Source organism: Neodiprion lecontei, chromosome 5 (genome assembly GCF_021901455.1).
Source record: "Neodiprion lecontei isolate iyNeoLeco1 chromosome 5, iyNeoLeco1.1, whole genome shotgun sequence".
NCBI classification, from domain to species: domain Eukaryota; kingdom Metazoa; phylum Arthropoda; class Insecta; order Hymenoptera; family Diprionidae; genus Neodiprion; species Neodiprion lecontei.
This window is the reverse complement of record NC_060264.1, coordinates 23,600,135-23,619,504: the sequence shown is the minus strand read 5'-3', so window position 1 is coordinate 23,619,504 and position 19,370 is coordinate 23,600,135. Positions and strand designations below refer to the sequence as shown.

Genomic DNA, 19,370 nt, shown 5'->3' with positions numbered 1-19,370 from the left:
TCATTCGGCTAAAGTCGAGAATCTTCGGGACCATTCGGAATCTGGCAAGGCTCAAATCATGGCTCAAATATGGCTCAAATAATAGTCGACGTGACGTAGGTTATGTCGTACAAAACTGTCTATGAAAACAAACCATCAATGGGAGCTTTCCAGCAACGACACAGAGCGACACTGTGTCGAACATGGTGCTTTCCAACAACGACACAGAACGACAAAGTCGGATACAGATGCGGAGCATGGTTGGACACTGTGTCGGATTCATTGCTGCCAATTTTTTAGTTAGAGATTTTATTTTCGACGCATGGTATTATTTATATTTATTTATTAAATGCAATGATAATCTACACGCGTTTCACAAATTTTTTTTTCCTGGAGCGCTCAATGATCCTAGATTTCTCGTATAATGCATGAGCGGACTCTAGTGACTGAATTAAGAACCTCAAAGCGTTCCAACAAGCACCAAGGCACAGTGTTCGACCGTCTAACACAGTGTCACACTGTGTCTCCTTGCTGGAAAGCTCCCAATAACATCAACAAAACATTCCACTATGGAATATAATTGTGATGACGTGAATGAACTTGTAATTCATTACGTGAGAAACCGCCCGGAATTATGGGATAGAGTATTCCTTTCTTTTAGGTTATGTATCTATCGTTTGTATACATTTTTACGACGCATCTTCGATTTCCGTACGTGGCGTGGCGCTAAAGTCTGCCGCGTGCATGGAGTCGCCTTCCGGATGCGTTTGCCGGAGGTGAACATGGAGTCTTAGCTTTAGAGCTTGTACTGTATATGCTCTGTACGGCCCGAATGCGCAGTGCACGCTCTATTTTTATAATCCAGATAGTATACAGATCAGTGTATACACCGTATACACGTTTTTGCATGTTTACATACCACGGCAATGGTTGTTTGTAAATACAAGTGCGCTACGAATAACGAATTTCTAGAAAGCCGAAGTTAGGCCACTTCTGTTGGTTTTCTGTATCTTGCGTGAATATAAACTGCTATAAGTTGTATTCCAGCGAATCAGGCAAACGGTACATTTTGCGGGTATCTTCTACCTGAGGCCAAAGACTATGGAATCTAAGGCTAACAAACCGTAGAAAATAAGGTTAGCGATCAACTATTGTCAGTATTTGCAATTACATGCATTACACCGTATAATAATTAAAAAAAAAGCACAAGGTGTTGTAATAAAAACACGTGATCTGATCAAGCTAATTCGAAAAATGAACGTTCAACAGTTGTCGTTGGATGAAAAAAACACCTAAAGAAAATGGAATTGGCAGGCTTTAGGGAGTGCGAGGATGTTCTTGGATTTACTAATCAGACTGCAGTCCTGCTGAGTGGAATGGGAGCTAAAGAACTTGTACCGCAATTTAGGGAGAGAAATATATCGACTGAAATGTTAGCTAATTTAACCCACGATGACCTTGTGCTACTCGGTACTCGATATCTTTACCTTTTTCAATATTGTGCTAATGTTCTATTTATTTGGATCACAGCTTATGTGATGCTTAAATTTTTGTCACAGGTGCAAGCCATGAACTTGCTCATCGTATGCTCAAGCAGTTGTCTCCAATATTGAGGCGTACCAGTTTAACGGTGTTAACACCGCAACAAAAGTAGGTTTATGAAGTAAAAGTATATAAAGTCGGTATTCATTTGAAACATGTATGCATAGGAATGAATATGTATGATAAATGGCGTTCGAACAAGTTTTGTACAGATATAATTTTCGATTTTTCCAGGTTAGACCAGCTATTAGAATCTCTGGAAAATAATGGTAAACATTTATCACTCATCAACGCGTTTGTTACGTATACCAGATTGCGTCTTAACAAGGAAAAAATGGATTCTTTCATAGAAATAAACGGTAATCTGCGCAGTAGCCAAGCTTTGGAATTGGCAGTTGCAGCAACTATTTCTGAGATCGAAGAAGCTCGATCGGCTCTGCAAGAACTGAAATTGTCTCTAGAGGTACGGAACTCCACTTTTGATTTGACTCTACCGGCAATGTACAACTCTTACCGCACTTAAGCGTATAACAAACTGATGAATATTTTTTTTTGCAGGACGGAGGCACCTCAAGGAGCACCACTTTTTATTTTGCTACGGTCAGCGGGTTGGGACTGTTGACTTGGATGTTGTTTAAAACTCGTTTCTAAGTTTTGTACCTACTTGAAACTATCCATTTCTACTTTTGTCATAAAACTATAGCACAAACAAATAGTTGCATTACTGTAAAATCAAGGTCTCTGCTCCTTGTCCACGTACAACGACCCCGTCTCTGCGTTTGATTTCCTCGGCGGACTGCCATTTGCACTCGTAAATCCTGAAAGAGTCCCAGTTGTTATAAGCACTCCATTCTGCATGATATTCCAAGTATATACCTACAATATCAAGTTGCCCCACAGACGAATCTGCGTCTCACAATTAGTCAATTGATCCTTCAGCGATTTTTCTTCATTCTTAAAAAAATTAAGCTTTTTTTCCTCTGCTTGAATTGCTTCGTTGAGCTCATCCCTTAGTGTTGATCCACTGCTGGGGCTCGCGTAGCGCTGTAAATGATGCATCGATTGGAAGGCAAGTCAAGTATGATTATAGTTGTTTGATACAGAAGTGCGAAGAGACCAAAGCAAATCAACATATTACACACCCTCATCTCCTGCTGAATTTTGTCTTTAGCAATTTTCAGTTTTGATATGTTGATGCGCAATTGCTTGATTTCTTCCATCTCCTGCATATAAAGGGATAAATTTACCTTTGAATACCAAAGTAGTTTGGATACCTATGCTAGGGATGTGGCGAGTATTTTATTCTCTGATGCATGCATAGTGTATGCATTATCAAACCTGCCTTATCATTATTATCTCGGAGAGAATTCAATTCAGATGATAATGCGACTGTAGAGCTCTCCAAGCTCGTTTCTACAGAGCCATGGCTAATTTTAGCTCTTTCGTGTTGCTCGTCTACTTCCTGTGCCTTCTGTCTTAGTGGTCTCAGGTCTGTAATTAAATATTGCCGAGGTTTCACATTTTCAACTAACTTTCTGTACATGCATACATGCCCCATAGTGAATGCTATAAAAACAGAGTTGCGAAAGACCGGGAAAATCTCGAATAGTCAAGGAATTTCGTCTTTTGGGAAGTCCGAGAATTATGATGAACGACAGGGAAAATCATTGTACTTTTTTGATAAACTGTTTTCAAATTTCAGCCATGTCTCGTAAATTCAGCTAAGCTAGCTGTCGGAAATAGTATTGTTCAATTTTTAATTATTTGTGTATTTTTAAATGCAAATTTATATATCGAAGTTGCACAATTTCTGGAGCTTTAAGTCATAAAAGTTGCCCAACATTAAAGGAAATTCTAAATTTTTTGTCATGAACAGTCAGAGAATTTTAATTGAGGAAATTTGGGATCTCCCTGAAGAACTATAATAATTTAATAGTAATTACCGTTCAGCAGCGAGACTAGTTGAGCCCTGAATGCAGAGATATTCCGCGCCAGTTCTGCATTGGCTGAGATCACGTTTTCTGCCGTGAATCCATTGGGTAAAGTTTTCGCAGGTCCCATTTGCACGGGGCTGATACTGACCCGGACGCGGCTGAGCTAAGTTGTAAAGAGTGATGTCACAGAAGCCAGTATCACCAGCATAGATGAAAACGAGTTTTAAAAAAAAAGGAACAATTACTTGCGCCTCCAATATACGCAGGGTTCGATTTAGGACTCCTCCCTCTGCTCGAAGGCCAGCAAGCTCCGCTCTGTGTTGCTTGTATAAGGTGCTCCTGGCCCTGAGGTGCGTCACGTAACGCTTCAGTTCGTCGCCTCTCGGCGCTGGCTCTTCAGCGAGCTGTCTTGCTTCCTCTCTTCGCTCGGCTAACCGAGCATTCATTTCCTCTAGAGTCTCTTCAGATCTCTTCAGCTTGTCCAGCACAGTTCGCTTCATTCCAACAACTGCCGCTGCCTGCTGCCTGAATGGTGCCACTTTGTCTGTACCTCCAGTAGCCTGCGATAATCGTAAAGCGCCCAGTGCAGTATTATGTTTCCAATAACCATAAAAATGCGGTATAGATGTGACTACCAAGAAAACGAAATTCGATTTGAAATATCACCAATTCAATTGTTACTGTATCTCGTTAACACAATGAAAATCTTCATTAAATTTGACATGTATAATACTGTAACTCTGATCAATATCCTTTAGTCACCTTGTTTTCAGCTAGAGTTTGTACTTCGCGAGCAGTTACATCCAGTTTATTCCGCAACGCAATAATATCATCTGGTCCCAGGTGCACTGAGCGAGCGACGAACCTTAAGGCATCGACGTGAGACTTTTTTGCTGCTATTTCGGCAGGTAGTCGATCTCTTGACATGGCTGTTTGCACGGTAACTTTTTCCGACAAACGTTGAATCAGTTTTTGGGGTGTAAGACTTGCTCCAGCTTCCTTCAAATTGTGCAGCTCGCGTTCCATCCGTTGCAATGATACCTGGGTGGGGGAGGTTTCAAGAATAAATCGAATTATAGACATCACAAGAAGCAATGTTCGTGTCGTTTCACCTGCAACATAGCTGTAGATTCTTGTTGTTGGCGTTTTTGCAACGCCAGCTCACGTTCCCTATCTCTTTCAATTCGAAGTTTCCGAGCAGCTTCAAGCAATTGGGGTGCACTCTCAGCCCTTAGTTTCATTTTTTCCACTCTTCCCAGAATCACTTCGCGCTCTTTTTGCATCGCTTCCAGGTCATTCTTCAGTTCTGCCGCAGCCTCACCACCCTGAAGAAAATGATGGGTGAATACCTACATTATTCATCATGCCAAGAGGGGGAAAATTGTAATGTCTAGTTGAATGTTGTTAAAATATTCTACCTTCTTTCCCGCTTCTCGCTCTTTGTGAATCACTTTGAATTCGTCGACCAATCTCACGTACTGATCGTACAGTCCTGTCAATTCAGGATCACCTGAATACTCTGTGGGCACTTCTACCTGTGTAATTTGGGAATCAGCCAAACATAACATTTCATCACTATTCATCTAGTAGCTCAATATTTACCTAAAGGAATTTTATCTTGTCTAAGAAATCTAGTGATATTTTTTCCACTTTCGCATACGGATTAAAACACTTTTAGTTAACAGCAGAATTTTGACATTTTTGAAGTGAAAACTTCTTTAGCGCCATTGGTGAAAACTTCTTCAGCACAGGAGTGATGTGAAACTCAATGAAACGACGATCGATGTAACGGAAATATTGATGAAACAGAAATGCAAAACTTAACTTAATTAGCGTGGTAGTGATTTGAAACTCGATGAAACTCGATGAAACGACTATCGATGTAACGAAATGAAACGACTATCGATGAAACGAATAGTTATTCCACTCCTGATACTGCATTCTCCTCATTCTCTCGCAGTTTAGTTTCTAAAAGTTTCACTTCTACCACATATGAGCTGCACACGTTTTTTTAAAAAAAAAAAAAGATATATGTGACACTTTTTTAAATTTTATTGGATAATCACGTGTTTAGTAAGTTATAGGTAAGCTAGTGCAATTTTCCAGTTGCGTAAAAGGAGTTGACTCTTTCTAGATATACCGTTAAATGATGTAACTATATGGAATTCTGTGGTGTATATTAGTTAGCCAAATGTATGTATTTCGTGTAAAGCCATATTGCCAAAAACTATTATTCTTATATGACCTAAACTTTTTATTTATCGTCACCTTCACCAAAAAGCGGGCCAGATATGCTCTTTGTCGTGAGATATCCATGTTGGACAGAAGCCATTTTAGAACGGCATGTATCGTTGAGGACTCTCCCTTCACCAGTCCGTGCCTGAGGATATTCGCAAATATGCAACTGTTTGTTATATGTTCTCACAAGTTAGCAGCGTCTAGGGAAATAATGAATTTGATCATTTTCAACTAGCTTGAAGGGGTAGACAGCCCTTGAAAGTCGAAAAAAGGGGACAGGGCGTTAGCAAAATACTAGCAAACATTGATATAGAAAAGTCAGTCTCTACATTCATCCTCAATCACCATCAATATCGCATTTACCTGAATAACGCTGGGTCACCTTGAGGTTGATACTTCAAGACTCTCAGGGCGGAAAAGATGCGTACAGAGTTTTGTTCCGGGGTTTCCATTCTAACATCGTGCGGGGGACCATCTTGTTGTATTTCGGACAAAACATCGCTGAGAACCTATAAAAATTGTTAGGGTCAGATAATGTTTGCTTTCATTATTCAAATTGTGCATGCTTAATAATAACACAAACTCACTTGTAATAGATCATCAGAACGCAATGCATCGAAGGTGATCAAATTGTAGTTTCGATCTAAAACTTTATTGAGCTCTGCTATGATAAATTTGATATCTTTGCTCATCCTTGAAACAATTGGAATAAGCCTAGTATTAGAAGAATAACAAGCTCACTGCACACACGACGTCACATCACCCTAGAAACAGCTGTAAATGTAATTAACACGAATCAATATTTTTTCACAGTTGTGCCACTTCGTTGTCAAGGCGACAGTTGCTGGGCAGGTGTTTTAAACTCTGATCGCTTTGATGTATAAAAGTTATTTGAAAGCAGAAATGAGCCAAGCTGGATACTTTTCAACGACTAGTATTCAACTAGAAAAGAGGTAGTGCTATCAATATAATGAAATCACTTGTTCTTCATTATAAACTTTAATGTCCATTCAGAGTTATATTAACACATATGTACAAGTTTGTAAAACTAATCAGTCTCTTTTCAACTGTTTCTGTGGTGACGGTTTCGTTTGATCGTCTTCTGGAACTACGTCGCCTTTTTCTGGTGAATCGAAAGATTTCATGATGCCAGATTCGTCAGAGGAAGCTGAGCGTTGTTTCCTTTTGAAATGTTTATTTTGGTTCTTCTTCTTTTTCAATATCGAATCTTTTGTCTGCACCCTGAAAGCGGATACACGTATTTTGTCAATACCCGCATCAATTTTAGGTGGAGACCAAAGTTTAAACTTAGTTCACAGCTTTGAGAGACCTACATAGGTATACGAACGGTGAAGAGTGTCAAGTAATTGCAAATTACATACATCATTGTCGACTTTGTACCGGGGCCCCAGTATGCGGTTGGGTTCTTTTGAAACCTGGATAATTTCTTTTGCCTCGATGCCGGATTAGCAAGGGGATGCGGTTGAAAAGATATTTCATGTGAAGATGAGGTGTTAAGAATAGCCAGCGCAGCGCTATCCGATTCAAACCTTTCCTTTTTGGCCGGATGCAACTAGAACACAAATAAAACATAATGAGATATAATAATACAGCCAGTTAACAAATAATTAACTATTTAATATAACGCCACCTTTTCCCATGCTCGAACTATGTCCCATATAACACTGTTTGGGGCATCGGTTTTAACCGATGTTTTATGTGCATGTGAAATTGACACTTTATAACCGGCGTTTATCAGCGCAGAACTAAATGTCACCATGGGGGGTACCTCGCACTTTACTATAGACATCTGAAAAAGAGACAATCAATAGATGATTGATTAAAACTCTTGGAATTCCGCACATAAATACACTCAAATGCTGTGTGTCTTCTTACTAATCGATCAAGTAAGTAGTAGAGCGGTACGTCTAGTTCTTCGTAAATCACATTTAAGACGCCTTGAAGCCTTTTCTTGGTTCCAAATTCACCTGTATCCACTTTGGACAGAAGTTGCGAAACAAACTGGCGATCATGTAAAGGACCAAGCCAAATTGGCCCACCGATCTGTAAGAGTAAGGTTACTGCTTCACATTCCTTGGCAAAATTATCGTTATATCGCTACAACACTGTGATACGGATTTTTGCTTGCTTACATGGTGTTTGTGACCACAATAGTGACAAAGCTTATCAACTGGCGGTCCTGCTGGCAGGCCGTACTTGTTGTCAGACTTTGTCATGCTGAGCGGTTGCGTAGTAATACTCTCGCACCCGACGCATTGATAAATCATTCCCAATTTACTCGCTACTCCCTTGCAAACAATTTGCCCTGTGTAGACCCTCACAAATACCCTGATATAAAAATCTACACTAATCGATATCAATGGCTGTATGTACCGGCCGTAACGTCCTGCATGAGATGAGATATGCTGCAAAAGTATCCTCAGGGCCTGAAAATTTTACTTTCTTTACCAGGTCAAGGCCGCGTTCGTGTGTTCCATAGCAATTCAACAACGTCGCAAGACATTCATGACTCTCACCATTTCATGACAGGCTTTTGACTTCAAGGAAATAGCGCCATATTTAACATGACACGTTTCTGGTGAGTTCCCAGCAAGAACCGCCATATCGGTAGCTGTAATCAAAAGTAAGCCCCCCTCGGAAATGCATTGTACAGCACCGTCCAGAAAAACCGAAGGTGAACCGTAAGGGTCCACATCTACAGCATCGAATCGATCGCTCCTGTGCCGGTACATAACCATACTGTGAAAGAGAATTCAAAGATTTAAGCATTTGCGATTACACGTTGCTAGGAAAAATTAATACGAGGTCAAGATAATATTCTTTAATAGAAGGAATAAAAATTAATCACGCACGTTGCATCTTCGTGACTGGTCGTTACAAGGTCCCCCACACCATTATGGAGTACATTTTTCTTTATGCTCTCTACCGCGGCGGCGGAAATGTCATTGGCAGTAATTTGATGAACGAACGGAACCTCTTTGGCATATCTGATACTGCGTAACCCTGTAGCAGACAGAGCTTCCAAGATCGTAATGCCTTCCTGTAGATGGGATAATTGAACACACAAAAATAAAGAAATCAATTACATCAAAATGGTAATCCCAACTCACCGAACACCTTTGAGCAACCTTCTTGCTAGGTTCAATTTTTTGATAAGCCTTTCTTTCTTCAGTGAAAATTGACAATACGGCGACACTGGAAGAAAAATGAATTGTCACTGAGACATGAACAATAGAAACCCTTAATATTTATTTAAGCAATGCATCAATAGTACAAATTTTGGAGTGACACTAGGGTCACCTTGACGCTTAAACAAGTTGCTTAAACACTTAAACTCAGACAGTTAGACAGAGTGATGTTGGTTTGCATAGGTGGAACAAATCAGCATCACTGATAGAAAAAATTGAGAGAACTCTTATTTAAGAGGTCAAGTTGATCCTTCTAACGCTAATATGGCATTGCCTTAAGGCATAGCGACGAACGATTACCTGAGGTCTCTGTTGAACTCTTGAACCGGATTGTAGAAGACTTTTTTCTCATTCGCCAATATCTCGGCCATTCCTTCCCTGACGACGATGGACTCCTCGGCGCCCCGAGTCTCCGCTGCCTGAGTGTTCATTACAATTTTCGCAAAAGAGGAGCTGAAAAATGGTCAAGGATTGTTTATATCGCGCACATGATTTTGCACAGAATATACTCACGCACTACGTACGCTGGCCGAAGATAAGCGAGTTGCCAGGACGCGATGCATCAGTTACTATCAGTGAAAACCGGGAAACAATAAAAAGAAGATATTGCAAACACGCGGTAACCCCCGATTTTCAATCTCCGTGAACAGATATAGAGACGCCGGGCGAATATTTAGTTTCAATTTTAAACTAACCTAATTAGCAGTCTGTTTACCGACACAACTCACCACGCAACTGGACGAGAAACTATCACTTAATATCACGCTTTATTTATCTTCGTAATTGTAGATACGTATGTAAATATACTGTAACATTATAGAACGTACATACTTTATCAGTAGAGGAATGTTGTCGCGTTCTGTGCTTTCGGCGTGGCCTCAAACCCTATGGATGAAGAGTCTCGGCTCTAACCTCATGAACTCGGGATCCCGGAGATCCACCAAAACTTTGTCGAGTGACTGGATTTCAGAGCTCTCTGCCACGATGCGTATTTTTCCAGATTTCATAACTCCCCAAGAAGAAGAGTCCCTATTTCAGGAAATTGAACCCTACCTCAAGAGACTCAGATACGAATCTTCGCACTGGGATAACGTGAGATCTCGTTGCATCAATTATTTTTTTTTTAATTACCTTGAGTCCCAACTTGTCCCGTTAAAATTTTAAAGTTCTATCTTTCTGTTATCCGATAGGCTATACAAAGTTACAGGGAGACTGAGAAATCGACGTGGAACAAAGGGAACTCTGCTGTCATACAGAAAATTCAAAAGACGGCATTTCCACCCGATACCTCTCTTCTAGGACATGTTCATGTGTTGGACCTGGCGGGTGACGGAATGATAAAACCTCACGTCGACAGTGTCAGGGTACGACTTGTCACTAAACGCGGTTTCCATTGACGTGTGTTTAGACACATTAACTAGTTGTCTGACAAAGATGATTGTATCTACTCAAAACAAACACACCGGCATAGGAGATGCGGATGTTTCAAAAAGAAGCTAAATCATTGGGTATTCGTCTTACAAATTTGCACGACACGGCACACGGAGCATATCTATGTCTGCCTCTTTCCAAGCAAACTAGCACTCATGAGATAAAGGTTGAAACAATATTTCTCGAACATTATGCTAACTATGTCAGATTTGGTTTTTAATTTTTTCAGTTTTGTGGTGATACAATAGCTGGACTGAGCCTCTTAAGCGACAGTGTGATGCGACTTACTATGGTTGGTTATGAAAAAGAATGCTTTAAAGATTACCTGCTCCTTCAACGATCGCTATACGTAATGAGGTAGATAAAAATCTAAAAGTTGCTGCTTTTGTCTCTTTGGCATCTGAAATTTTACCACGTATAAAATTTTAGAATAACTTTATGATCAAATTATGATACTATTTTAGCGGTGCTGCCAGATATAAATACAATCACGAAATCCTTGGTCCCGATGGATCCACTTTTGAAGGGAACAAGATCCCCAGATCCAGACGAATATCTGTGATATGTAGGTGTGATCCCAAGCACATAGACTAGATGTTTTCTAATATTGAAAGAATGTGAATATATTATTACGAAGAAGTGAATACTGTTATAGGTATAGACAATGTAGTGATACAGTATAGATACTCTTTGGCAAGTGGAAGTTACTAATAAATATGCATTTGGATATTTATGGGTAATGTGAATTAACCATAGATAAGATTCTGTGGTACAAGTTTATTATTTATATTACCAAGTTTGCGAAGAAATATACTCACACAACGTGTTTGGAAGTCACGCCTGCAGGTAGAAAATGATTTATAGCGTTCTATGCGGTTGACTTTTACAGATTGTTTATTCAAACATGATGAGGAGTAGCTAACGATTTTTTACTTTATTAACTACCATTAAATCCAATCTGCACAAGTGTTATATGTATAACTAATTACTAGCATTCACCTTTTCAATAAAACGACCGTCATTTGAAACTAATTATCGTTGACGTAATTCTCACATGCGCTAAATTGCGTCGATTCCGACAATTATGAAAAATCAGTCAGCGTTCGGCCATTTATTTACAAATTTTTCAGCTGTTTCCAATCGAACTTTTCAAAGGGGAAAAAAAAAGATAGTCTCTCCGCGCTTGCAGGCTGTGGTACATATGCCTATAGCAGACAACAATCAAGTCAAGTAACTGTAATTCAGCCATTCTCATGTGAATGTACCTATACGCACCAGTATTTGTATACCGTCGTGATGTTGTCTTCTGCAAAGTATGATTACTGACGTATTCAAGTTTGGAATTAAATGATCCACGTTTTTCTTCCAATCGAAATAAAAAAAAAAAATTTCATTTTCTTGTACCCAACAGACAAGCCACATCTGCTCTAAGCATCGGCATGTTTATGTATCCTATATAGATAGAAACAAGATGCATACATCAATCGATAATCGTTCACAGCTAGCCTCACACATTGAGCGAAGGAAACGATATCCCTTACTTGAATGCGTGATAATAATATGATCCGAAAATTCGTTGGCCAATGTTTGATTTTCACCATTCATATTAACGCTACGATGAACTTCAGTTTATAGTAGGTTAAATAATGTAGAGACGGAGCTGCGACGTTGCGGCAGGAAGCTTCAGCAGAACTTCCAACGGTTCCCACATTCGTTGCACAAGACAAATGTTGTCATAGGTTCGTCGGCGGATCGTGTCTGAACCTGATTATATGTGCAATTGCGCTTCTTGCACTTTCCACATTTTAATAAGCTGGTCTTTGTCCCCTGGACAGTTGCGAGTTGCGCATCGTTAATGGCCTCTTTCTTGAACTGCTCCCGCAACTGTTTAATCTCGTCGCTTGCCATTTCCTCAGCAGTCATTACAGCCAGACGGCCAGGAGGAATTGCTCCAACAAGAAAATTTGTTCTCAAAGTCGGATTTTTCGCATCTCTTAAGTTTGCGACTCGGCTGCGTACCTGCAAATTCAAAACACTTACAGGAAACAATCCCCAGCCCTGCTCTTAATAATAGATATATAAAGATTCGATGCAGTAATTCGTTTCCTGAACCATAACTAGGATATTTGAAAGAAAGAAATATGTTTGTACACTGTGGGGCCTTAGGCTAACTTTACACATATTTCAAAAACTCTACTCTGTTCTTGTATCTGTTGTCCGTATTTTTGAACTCTGCATAAATTGCTTCCTCCAGCTCCTCAGCAAGTTCTTCTGGACTGGCACAACCTTCGATGGCTCCTCCATCAACTCTTAGTGCAGCAGCCAACAATTCTCGGCATTTTAACCTAACTGCATCTGTGGTGGTGGCGGCTGGAAAAGAAGATTGTTTCCTTGACAAATCTTTACTTGTCTTATCCTCCTTGGATTTAGAATCTCCCCCATCAACAACTCCATCTTTTTCCTTCTTCTGATCCCCTTCTTCCTTGACCTTGTCCAATTTCTCATCTTTTTTTTTTGATCCACTTGAAGAACTTGAATCTTTGCAGTCTTTGTTAGGACCTAGACCGGAGAGGGAAAAGATTAGAGACGTCTATTATCGAAAATCTGGTATTTAGACTAGACTTTGAAGCTTTTTTTGTGATAATTTAAGGATTTATATGTAATGTAACGCTAGATAAACTCTACGAAGCAAAGACAACTTCCTCACCAGATAAGAATTTCTTCCAATTCTTTATGAGCGTTTTTGAAAGGGATATAACTTCGTCGTCTTTGCTCGATTTCCTCAGCGCATTTACCGTCATGCCAATCCTCGTTTTTGTCAAGAGTTCCAAATTTACTGGTAGTTTTTGCAGAACTTTCAATAATTCCAAGGCTTGTTCTTGGCCCTGTTAGTAGTAATTTTAATCAATAAACAAAAAATTGATTATTCTCATTAGGATATTTCATTTAGAAACATATCGGGCCAAGAGAATCAGAAATCCACGAGTCAACAACGGCATCAACACGGTAACGTTTTGAGGTTATGTTGGATCAACTTTGGGACTACGCTTAACATGAATGCTTTAACGGTGTAGTTGCAGGGATGATGCGGGTAGATTTTTACGATACAAAATATTACGGTATATGATAACCGCGTTCGTTATCCCCATAGGTTTTGGGGTAATGTAAATGTCGATTACTGATAGATTCGGAAGTAAATAATCTGCTGCCTCGTCGATGGCGAGCGGACAGGACAAACTTAAGAATCACGGATTAAGCCGGCAGAATTGGGGAAGCCGCGATTGCAAATTTACTCACGGCAGACTCACCGTCCCGTCGCCGCTCGACATTTTAATCAGTTTTTTCTGGATCCTTAGCACTTCCTCTTCAGCACTCATATTGATTTTTTAATATGTGATCGGAGTCCTCTTTATGATGTATGTTACGGATCGCATTAAATACACGCGAAGCAAAGTGTACCCGGCGTCGTACCAGTGCTATCCCGTGCTATCTACGCTTGGCGGCAGTGGGAGAACCATAGACATAGAAAACTTTTTGGTGTAAGAATAGGAGGTACATAGTTCGACTCGCACAGAATGCTTCAATTATTATACTTTACTAGTACATCAGTCGAGTCCAGATGTCGCATGCACCGAAAAGTCACCACCAACGAAAACTTAAAATGTCTTTCGGAATAGTTTGTATCCACGCAGGAATTACAGTCAACGTACAATTCCTCAAGCTTTCTCAGACCACTTTCTAAATAAATTATGATCTTTAGAAGCGCCCAACAGTGATACTGGTGTTTCTGAATGCGAATACCGTGCTGGCAGTCGGGTACACAGCAGCACTTTCAAATTTTATTATATTGTAACAATGCGGCAATCGAGAATGGCACCTGACAAATAAACGGGTTCTTGAGCAGAAATCAAGTGATCAAATAAGCACGAAGTAAAGATACACGAAAAATGCGTTTTCACAATTACTTGTTTTTTCACCGTGACATCAAAGTTGACTGAAAAGGAGAGCCAGGGGACTTTAGTAAAATAATCACATAGTGTTGAGTAGCTTCTCTGCTTCTCGTTACTACGTGGTGCCAGCGGAAACTAAGTATATCTCATATAAGAAATTCGTTCGTCCGGTTTGCGGTGAAAGCGGTTTCATTTATTAATTTATCAAGGACATCGTATCGATGAAGGACTCTATTCTCTGTACAGGTCTACATTCATTGTCTCAATTTTTGATCGAAGACTACTAAGTACGGTTGCGCTCGTTACTTTAATGGAAGAATGTTGAACGTCTCTGCCGATAAAGAAGATACCGGATGGCTAATACAGCTTCTTATGGTCCCCGGCGCCCCCGGCCCCCTCACGCGCAGAGAACGGGTCACTAAAATTTGCCCAGGAGTAATAGTCTTTAAATTATTCCGTCAACGTACATATGTATATAATGATTCCTGAAAACCTTTGCAAATATATGACAAAGGCTAAACTTATTTGAATCACAGCATACACTATCTGAATACCCTGGAATGTATCCTGTTGGAGACAAAACTGGTCACTGCACGTGCGCTGTGTATACCGTGCTATCTGGTTTTGAGCAAGGGTTTTGAGAACTTGATACGGAGGATACTGGGTACAAATATTCAAGTGCAAGACATTGTTTTATGTTTAAAGGATACTTTATTTTCTAAAATGAGACACCTGTCAGCAAACTCAGATTTGGTACTTTGGATAACCTATTAGTCTCAAGTTTTTTTTTTGTTTTTTGTATCAAGAGCAGATGTAAAAATTTCGTGCAAGTGTGGTACTATATTGCTCTCTGACAGATAACCATGTCGAACCGTTTTTGTATGTGTAACCATACTTATGTAACAGTATATATCCATCTCCACTGAGATAAAACTGGATAAAATATGAATGTATGGCAGACCCTCTGACCGTGTTATTAATCTGTACCAATAAATTGAATGCAACTTGAATAGCATATCCTTTGTTTTTTTCTATCTATAGATAGCCTTTCAGACGATATTCGCTTCTAGCATTGGTTCTAACGTAATTATTCTATCGAAACCTAGCCTTGTTAAGTCTATCGTTACAAATCGACCATCTATAATGAGCTCTGATATAGCTCGACCCACAGCTGGTGCGTGTTGAATGCCATGGCCACTGAATCCAGTTGCCAGGTATAAATTGTGGTAGTACGGATGCATGCCAATGATTCCGTTTTCGTCAAATTTATTGTACTCGTAAAAACCTGCCCACGAACTTTTTACCTGCAATAACAATCAATTATTAAATATATATTATTAAAGTACCAGCACTTACTAATTCTGGAGACAAAATTTTCATGCACATCCGTAATTAATGTAATATCAATTCATATATGGATATTGCCTTGTAAAGTGCTCCGTGCCTATGCAGCAAGCATAGGTGGTAATTAGAGGGCACAATAAGTCAATAATGAAGTATTTATTGCCTCGTGCTCAGGAAATTAAAAGGGTATTTGAATTTTCCAGCAAACTCGGCCAATAGTGCGCGTTTTTTGGCAATCGTGAAATTTTTTCCTTTCTTAGATATTATTATCTACTAGAGTTTCATTGCTACAATGCATTTAAAACATCTTGTTTTGCAAATGCGTTATTCACCTGTTTTACCGCGCGTAAAGGTAAAAAAGCGTATTTTTTTTCACCCTTTGTATTTACGCGAAAAACATGAGAGTATATTTAAAACCGTTAAAACTAAAAAAATTGATCAATAAACTTTATGAAAAATAATCATGTTCATTAATGGTGTAAGGACAAAAACGTCTACATGCGACCTTATAGCATTCCGTTCAATAATGCTTTTTGAGAAGATAAAAAATTTTAATCATTTTTCCCGAAATCGACAAATCATTAGGTTTCGAAAATTTTCGCGTCATTTACGAAATAAAAACACAGAAATGGCGAATACAACCTTGTACGATCTATAAATGCAATAAATAAAAATGTATATTGGTGATGAAAAAGCGTATAATTGAGTGTTATGTAATGAGTACTCGTGTAGCGAATGCTGCGAAACGAAAAATTATACACCCTTTTACCACCAAATTCGTCTTTTTAGCCCACGCATCTTTATACCATTAGATACGCGACATATTTTGGACAATCTACTTCGGTTTGCACTTGCATAATTCACTAATTCAAGTAGTAAAATAGATTTTAAGCCCAGCTAAAATTTTTAAACAGACACTAATAAGCTTGGAATTTTCAGGGAATTCTGAATGCCTATAAATTAATTTAATATTTAGATATGACAATACCATGGGTTGGAATTTACCTTCAAGTTCCCAAACGCCTCGACTCTTTTCGCTAATATAGGCCAAATTTTTTGATCGAAGTATTCAAGGTCGACTTCGAGGTTGTCGACCGCCGGTTCATCTACCAGTTCTGGAGACCGTCCGCAAATATAATTGCCAGCCAAACCTTCCCTCCTGTTTCAACGTGTTTGAGTGAAATAGATTAAGGCGAGAAGATAAGTTGCATAAGCCACGTCTGCTCACCTAAAGTACGTTCCTGTAGGATCTATCGTCAGCGGCGTGTTGAGCCCAGGGCCGTCAGGGGAGTGAAAGCAATAGACATACCTCTTCCTGACGAATACACACAGATTAACAACGGTAGTTGAAAATTTTTATATTTGGCTTACCTGGGCTCGACAGGCAATGGCACGCTCAACATTCCAGGCCCAGTCCCGATTTTTGCCATTCTCGCTATATCGTTGCTGTGTGCCCCAGCAGCTATGATAGCTATTGCAAATTGGATGCTCCTCTCTTCTCCAGATTGGGTTCTTACCTAAAAATTAGTAAGATGCCTATTGTAACAGAGATCTGAGCCTAGGTTTTGTACAAGGTTTGTTTCAAATTGCTGAGGTGAATACGTCCTTGGATTATTTTGTTCTTACCTGCAATGATTAATGATGCGCGACTTGAGAATCCTTTTTTTTTTACCAAAGATAAACGATACTTGACATAAGACTGTTCTCCAAGTCTATTTACGCATTATCCTTTTGAACTTGCGCCTCTTTTGTGGAAAATGTTTTAGGATAAAATATCGACAAATTTGAATCAGACACAGCAATAAAAAAAAAAATCCTATAATGAAAGTAAATGACAATCGTCACAAATTTTAACTTACTGTTAGCTTGTCCAGTCCGACATACTGGCCCGCAGGAATGCCGGATACTTCTATGTTAGGGTTTTGCTTGAATTCAAATCCTACAGCTTCGGCTGCGATGTATTCAGCTCCGAGGTGTATAGCTTTGTTTTTCAGGCCACTAAGAAGTGTCCATGGATCAAACCAGCCCTCGTTTTGTAGACCATAGCAGCCAAGCTCTATACCGTCAGTGTTGATCCAAGGAAAATTTTGTGTCAATTTTTCAGGGGTCAATAGCAAGTTCTTCGCCCCCAGAGAATTTTGCAGTACAGAATTTCTCTTAAGTGTATCGGCGCCTGCTTCAGATGCCAAAAATAAGTATCCATATGGATGAAATTGCGGATCTACCTGCGGCTCTCCTTCGATACTCAAGTATTCACCCATGTTACGTAAGAACTCTGCCCCGTACAGCGACATTTCAATATTCTCTTCCAAAGAGAATTGCTGACGAAGACCTCCAGCGGACAAAACTGAGGAACATTTCTGGTACTGCAATGAGATGTTATTATTTTTCAAACATTGTCAAAGGTTCAACATCCCTCGTTAGGGATATGGGAAAGTTCATACACATACGTAGAAATATATCGATTTTGTTACGTTTATACATGCAATATGCATGGGGCAATTTTGTTTCGAAATGGAAAGTATCTATGTATGTATTATCTTTGCAATCCAATTTTTATGCACTTACTGTGGGATCTTTTTCAATTACAACTACACGAAGACCATGAAGAGCGCGTTTTCTAAGCCAGTAAGCAATAGAGCTGCCCATCGCACCTCCACCAATGATAATGACGTCGCACTGCTTTGGGAAATCATATGGAACATCACCTTCCGTGTTATCCTCAAGCTCACGCTCTGCCTGTGACATGGTCAGGCGTTTTTTGAGCTGTCTGAAGTCGTATGAGAGCGCTCCCAGGGTGCGGGAAATTGGGTTTGCTGGGTCAGGTTTGTTACTATCATGCTTGAGTTGCTGAAAAGTTGATAAAAGAAATTAATAAAAAGGAAACAATTAGGTGACATTTACTCATAGTTTTTAAGTGTAGCAAACAGTTGAGTTTTATTTTGTATAATCTGTCAAATATGAACTTTAAAGAATAGCCAACCATTACTGAGATTATAATAACATTGGGCTATGTATTTACCTTGGTGGAATGAAAATTAGAAGTCTGTGGGTAGAAGCGTGGGCAGCAAAACGGATTAATGTGACTGCTAGCTCTAGATATAATCACACGGCGCAGCATGTTGAAAAAACTGGTTACAACCGTTTTACCAGTAGATATGCCGGGCGAGGGAACTGAATCTTGACTGGTACATACATACCAGCTAGTAGTAATTTATATATGTAGACAATTCACTTTCGAATATTCATATGATTGTGTATGCGTATCTAAGATGCCTCTCGAGCTACGAGATTAGCACAGCACAATCTTTTCTCGGCGTTTCTGCCCCTGCTATTACTGCATGTAAGATAGACACGGGTCACTAATTGTCTACCAGGATGACATTTCATACTCCGTACTTTTGTCAGTAAGGGGATAAGATAGTCTGGTTTACTGTTGCGTTCAACCTCGTCACCCTGTTGCCGGTATGGCGTAATCGATGGTCAGAACGTGCGACTTGAGTGCGACCGATTGTGAATGCCGAAGTGCTGACTTTAGGCGACTATCACTGATATATATGACAATCGATAACTCTTCCCCTTCTTTTTTTCCATGCAAGCTCAACTTGTTAACAACGGGATTCATTCACCGATTTACAGATGATTACGGACTGGATTCACTCCGAAGATCAGCTGAGATCAGAGCTCCAACGAAATAACAGTGGAAAAAAAATTTTTTAAAAAGTAACACTCAATGCCATCTA

The 19,370-nt window shown here is 39.6% G+C and overlaps 6 protein-coding genes across 11 annotated transcripts; 2 read left to right on the top strand and 4 right to left on the bottom strand.

Annotated features, from left to right (window-relative positions):
- The first annotated feature begins 737 nt into the window (after nucleotides 1-737).
- LOC107222349 lies at nucleotides 738-2,253 on the top strand. 3 transcript variants are annotated; one of them, XM_015661681.2, is made up of 6 exons: nucleotides 738-1,115; nucleotides 1,249-1,449; nucleotides 1,539-1,629; nucleotides 1,756-1,790; nucleotides 1,872-1,984; nucleotides 2,080-2,253. In XM_015661681.2, exons 2-6 carry the CDS (start codon nucleotides 1,281-1,283, stop codon nucleotides 2,170-2,172), a joined length of 501 nt encoding a protein of 166 aa, XP_015517167.1. In that variant the 5' UTR covers nucleotides 738-1,115; nucleotides 1,249-1,280; the 3' UTR covers nucleotides 2,173-2,253. The 3 variants fall into 3 exon arrangements, 2 of the variants coding, with proteins under 2 accessions (XP_015517167.1, XP_015517166.1); XR_006904440.1 differs by having other exon boundaries at nucleotides 1,249-1,411; nucleotides 1,756-1,984; XM_015661680.2 differs by having other exon boundaries at nucleotides 741-1,115; nucleotides 1,756-1,984.
- On the bottom strand, nucleotides 1,644-6,477 carry LOC107222333 (intraflagellar transport protein 81 homolog). Its single transcript, XM_046740277.1, has 12 exons — nucleotides 6,281-6,477; nucleotides 6,057-6,202; nucleotides 5,724-5,835; nucleotides 4,874-4,990; nucleotides 4,568-4,780; nucleotides 4,218-4,496; nucleotides 3,701-4,015; nucleotides 3,465-3,618; nucleotides 2,864-3,012; nucleotides 2,664-2,744; nucleotides 2,402-2,565; nucleotides 1,644-2,339 (listed from the first exon to the last, which is right to left on the bottom strand). The coding sequence occupies exons 1-12, from the start codon at nucleotides 6,383-6,385 to the stop codon at nucleotides 2,243-2,245; spliced, it is 1,932 nt and encodes a 643-aa protein (XP_046596233.1). The 5' UTR covers nucleotides 6,386-6,477; the 3' UTR covers nucleotides 1,644-2,242.
- A 196-nt stretch (nucleotides 6,478-6,673) lies between these two features.
- Nucleotides 6,674-9,842, bottom strand: LOC107222342 (probable tRNA (guanine(26)-N(2))-dimethyltransferase). 2 transcript variants are annotated; one of them, XM_046740284.1, is made up of 11 exons: nucleotides 9,734-9,842; nucleotides 9,416-9,471; nucleotides 9,203-9,355; nucleotides 8,825-8,909; nucleotides 8,567-8,754; nucleotides 8,231-8,453; nucleotides 7,847-8,140; nucleotides 7,590-7,757; nucleotides 7,345-7,503; nucleotides 7,076-7,266; nucleotides 6,674-6,935 (listed from the first exon to the last, which is right to left on the bottom strand). In XM_046740284.1, exons 2-11 carry the CDS (start codon nucleotides 9,463-9,465, stop codon nucleotides 6,746-6,748), a joined length of 1,701 nt encoding a protein of 566 aa, XP_046596240.1. In that variant the 5' UTR covers nucleotides 9,466-9,471; nucleotides 9,734-9,842; the 3' UTR covers nucleotides 6,674-6,745. The 2 variants fall into 2 exon arrangements, with proteins under 2 accessions (XP_046596240.1, XP_046596241.1); XM_046740285.1 differs by having other exon boundaries at nucleotides 9,730-9,747.
- On the top strand, nucleotides 8,189-11,409 carry LOC107222343 (alpha-ketoglutarate-dependent dioxygenase alkB homolog 7, mitochondrial). 2 transcript variants are annotated; one of them, XM_046740287.1, is made up of 5 exons: nucleotides 8,189-8,292; nucleotides 9,742-9,994; nucleotides 10,093-10,266; nucleotides 10,563-10,690; nucleotides 10,798-11,409. In XM_046740287.1, the coding sequence occupies exons 1-5, from the start codon at nucleotides 8,279-8,281 to the stop codon at nucleotides 10,925-10,927; spliced, it is 699 nt and encodes a 232-aa protein (XP_046596243.1). In that variant the 5' UTR covers nucleotides 8,189-8,278; the 3' UTR covers nucleotides 10,928-11,409. The 2 variants fall into 2 exon arrangements, with proteins under 2 accessions (XP_046596243.1, XP_015517158.2); XM_015661672.2 differs by lacking the exon at nucleotides 8,189-8,292 and adding an exon at nucleotides 9,411-9,488.
- On the bottom strand, nucleotides 11,096-13,850 carry LOC107222344 (transcription elongation factor S-II). Of its 2 annotated transcripts, none has more exons than XM_015661673.2 (4): nucleotides 13,642-13,850; nucleotides 13,041-13,218; nucleotides 12,531-12,892; nucleotides 11,096-12,352 (listed from the first exon to the last, which is right to left on the bottom strand). In XM_015661673.2, the coding sequence occupies exons 1-4, from the start codon at nucleotides 13,708-13,710 to the stop codon at nucleotides 12,017-12,019; spliced, it is 945 nt and encodes a 314-aa protein (XP_015517159.1). In that variant the 5' UTR covers nucleotides 13,711-13,850; the 3' UTR covers nucleotides 11,096-12,016. The 2 variants fall into 2 exon arrangements, with proteins under 2 accessions (XP_015517159.1, XP_046596242.1); XM_046740286.1 differs by having other exon boundaries at nucleotides 13,631-13,785.
- A 1,124-nt stretch (nucleotides 13,851-14,974) lies between these two features.
- LOC107222347 (FAD-dependent oxidoreductase domain-containing protein 1) lies at nucleotides 14,975-19,325 on the bottom strand. The gene is made up of 7 exons (XM_015661677.2): nucleotides 18,650-19,325; nucleotides 18,196-18,477; nucleotides 17,487-17,993; nucleotides 16,999-17,144; nucleotides 16,856-16,942; nucleotides 16,633-16,786; nucleotides 14,975-15,587 (listed from the first exon to the last, which is right to left on the bottom strand). Exons 1-7 carry the CDS (start codon nucleotides 18,746-18,748, stop codon nucleotides 15,333-15,335), a joined length of 1,530 nt encoding a protein of 509 aa, XP_015517163.1. The 5' UTR covers nucleotides 18,749-19,325; the 3' UTR covers nucleotides 14,975-15,332.
- Nucleotides 19,326-19,370: the final 45 nt, after the last annotated feature.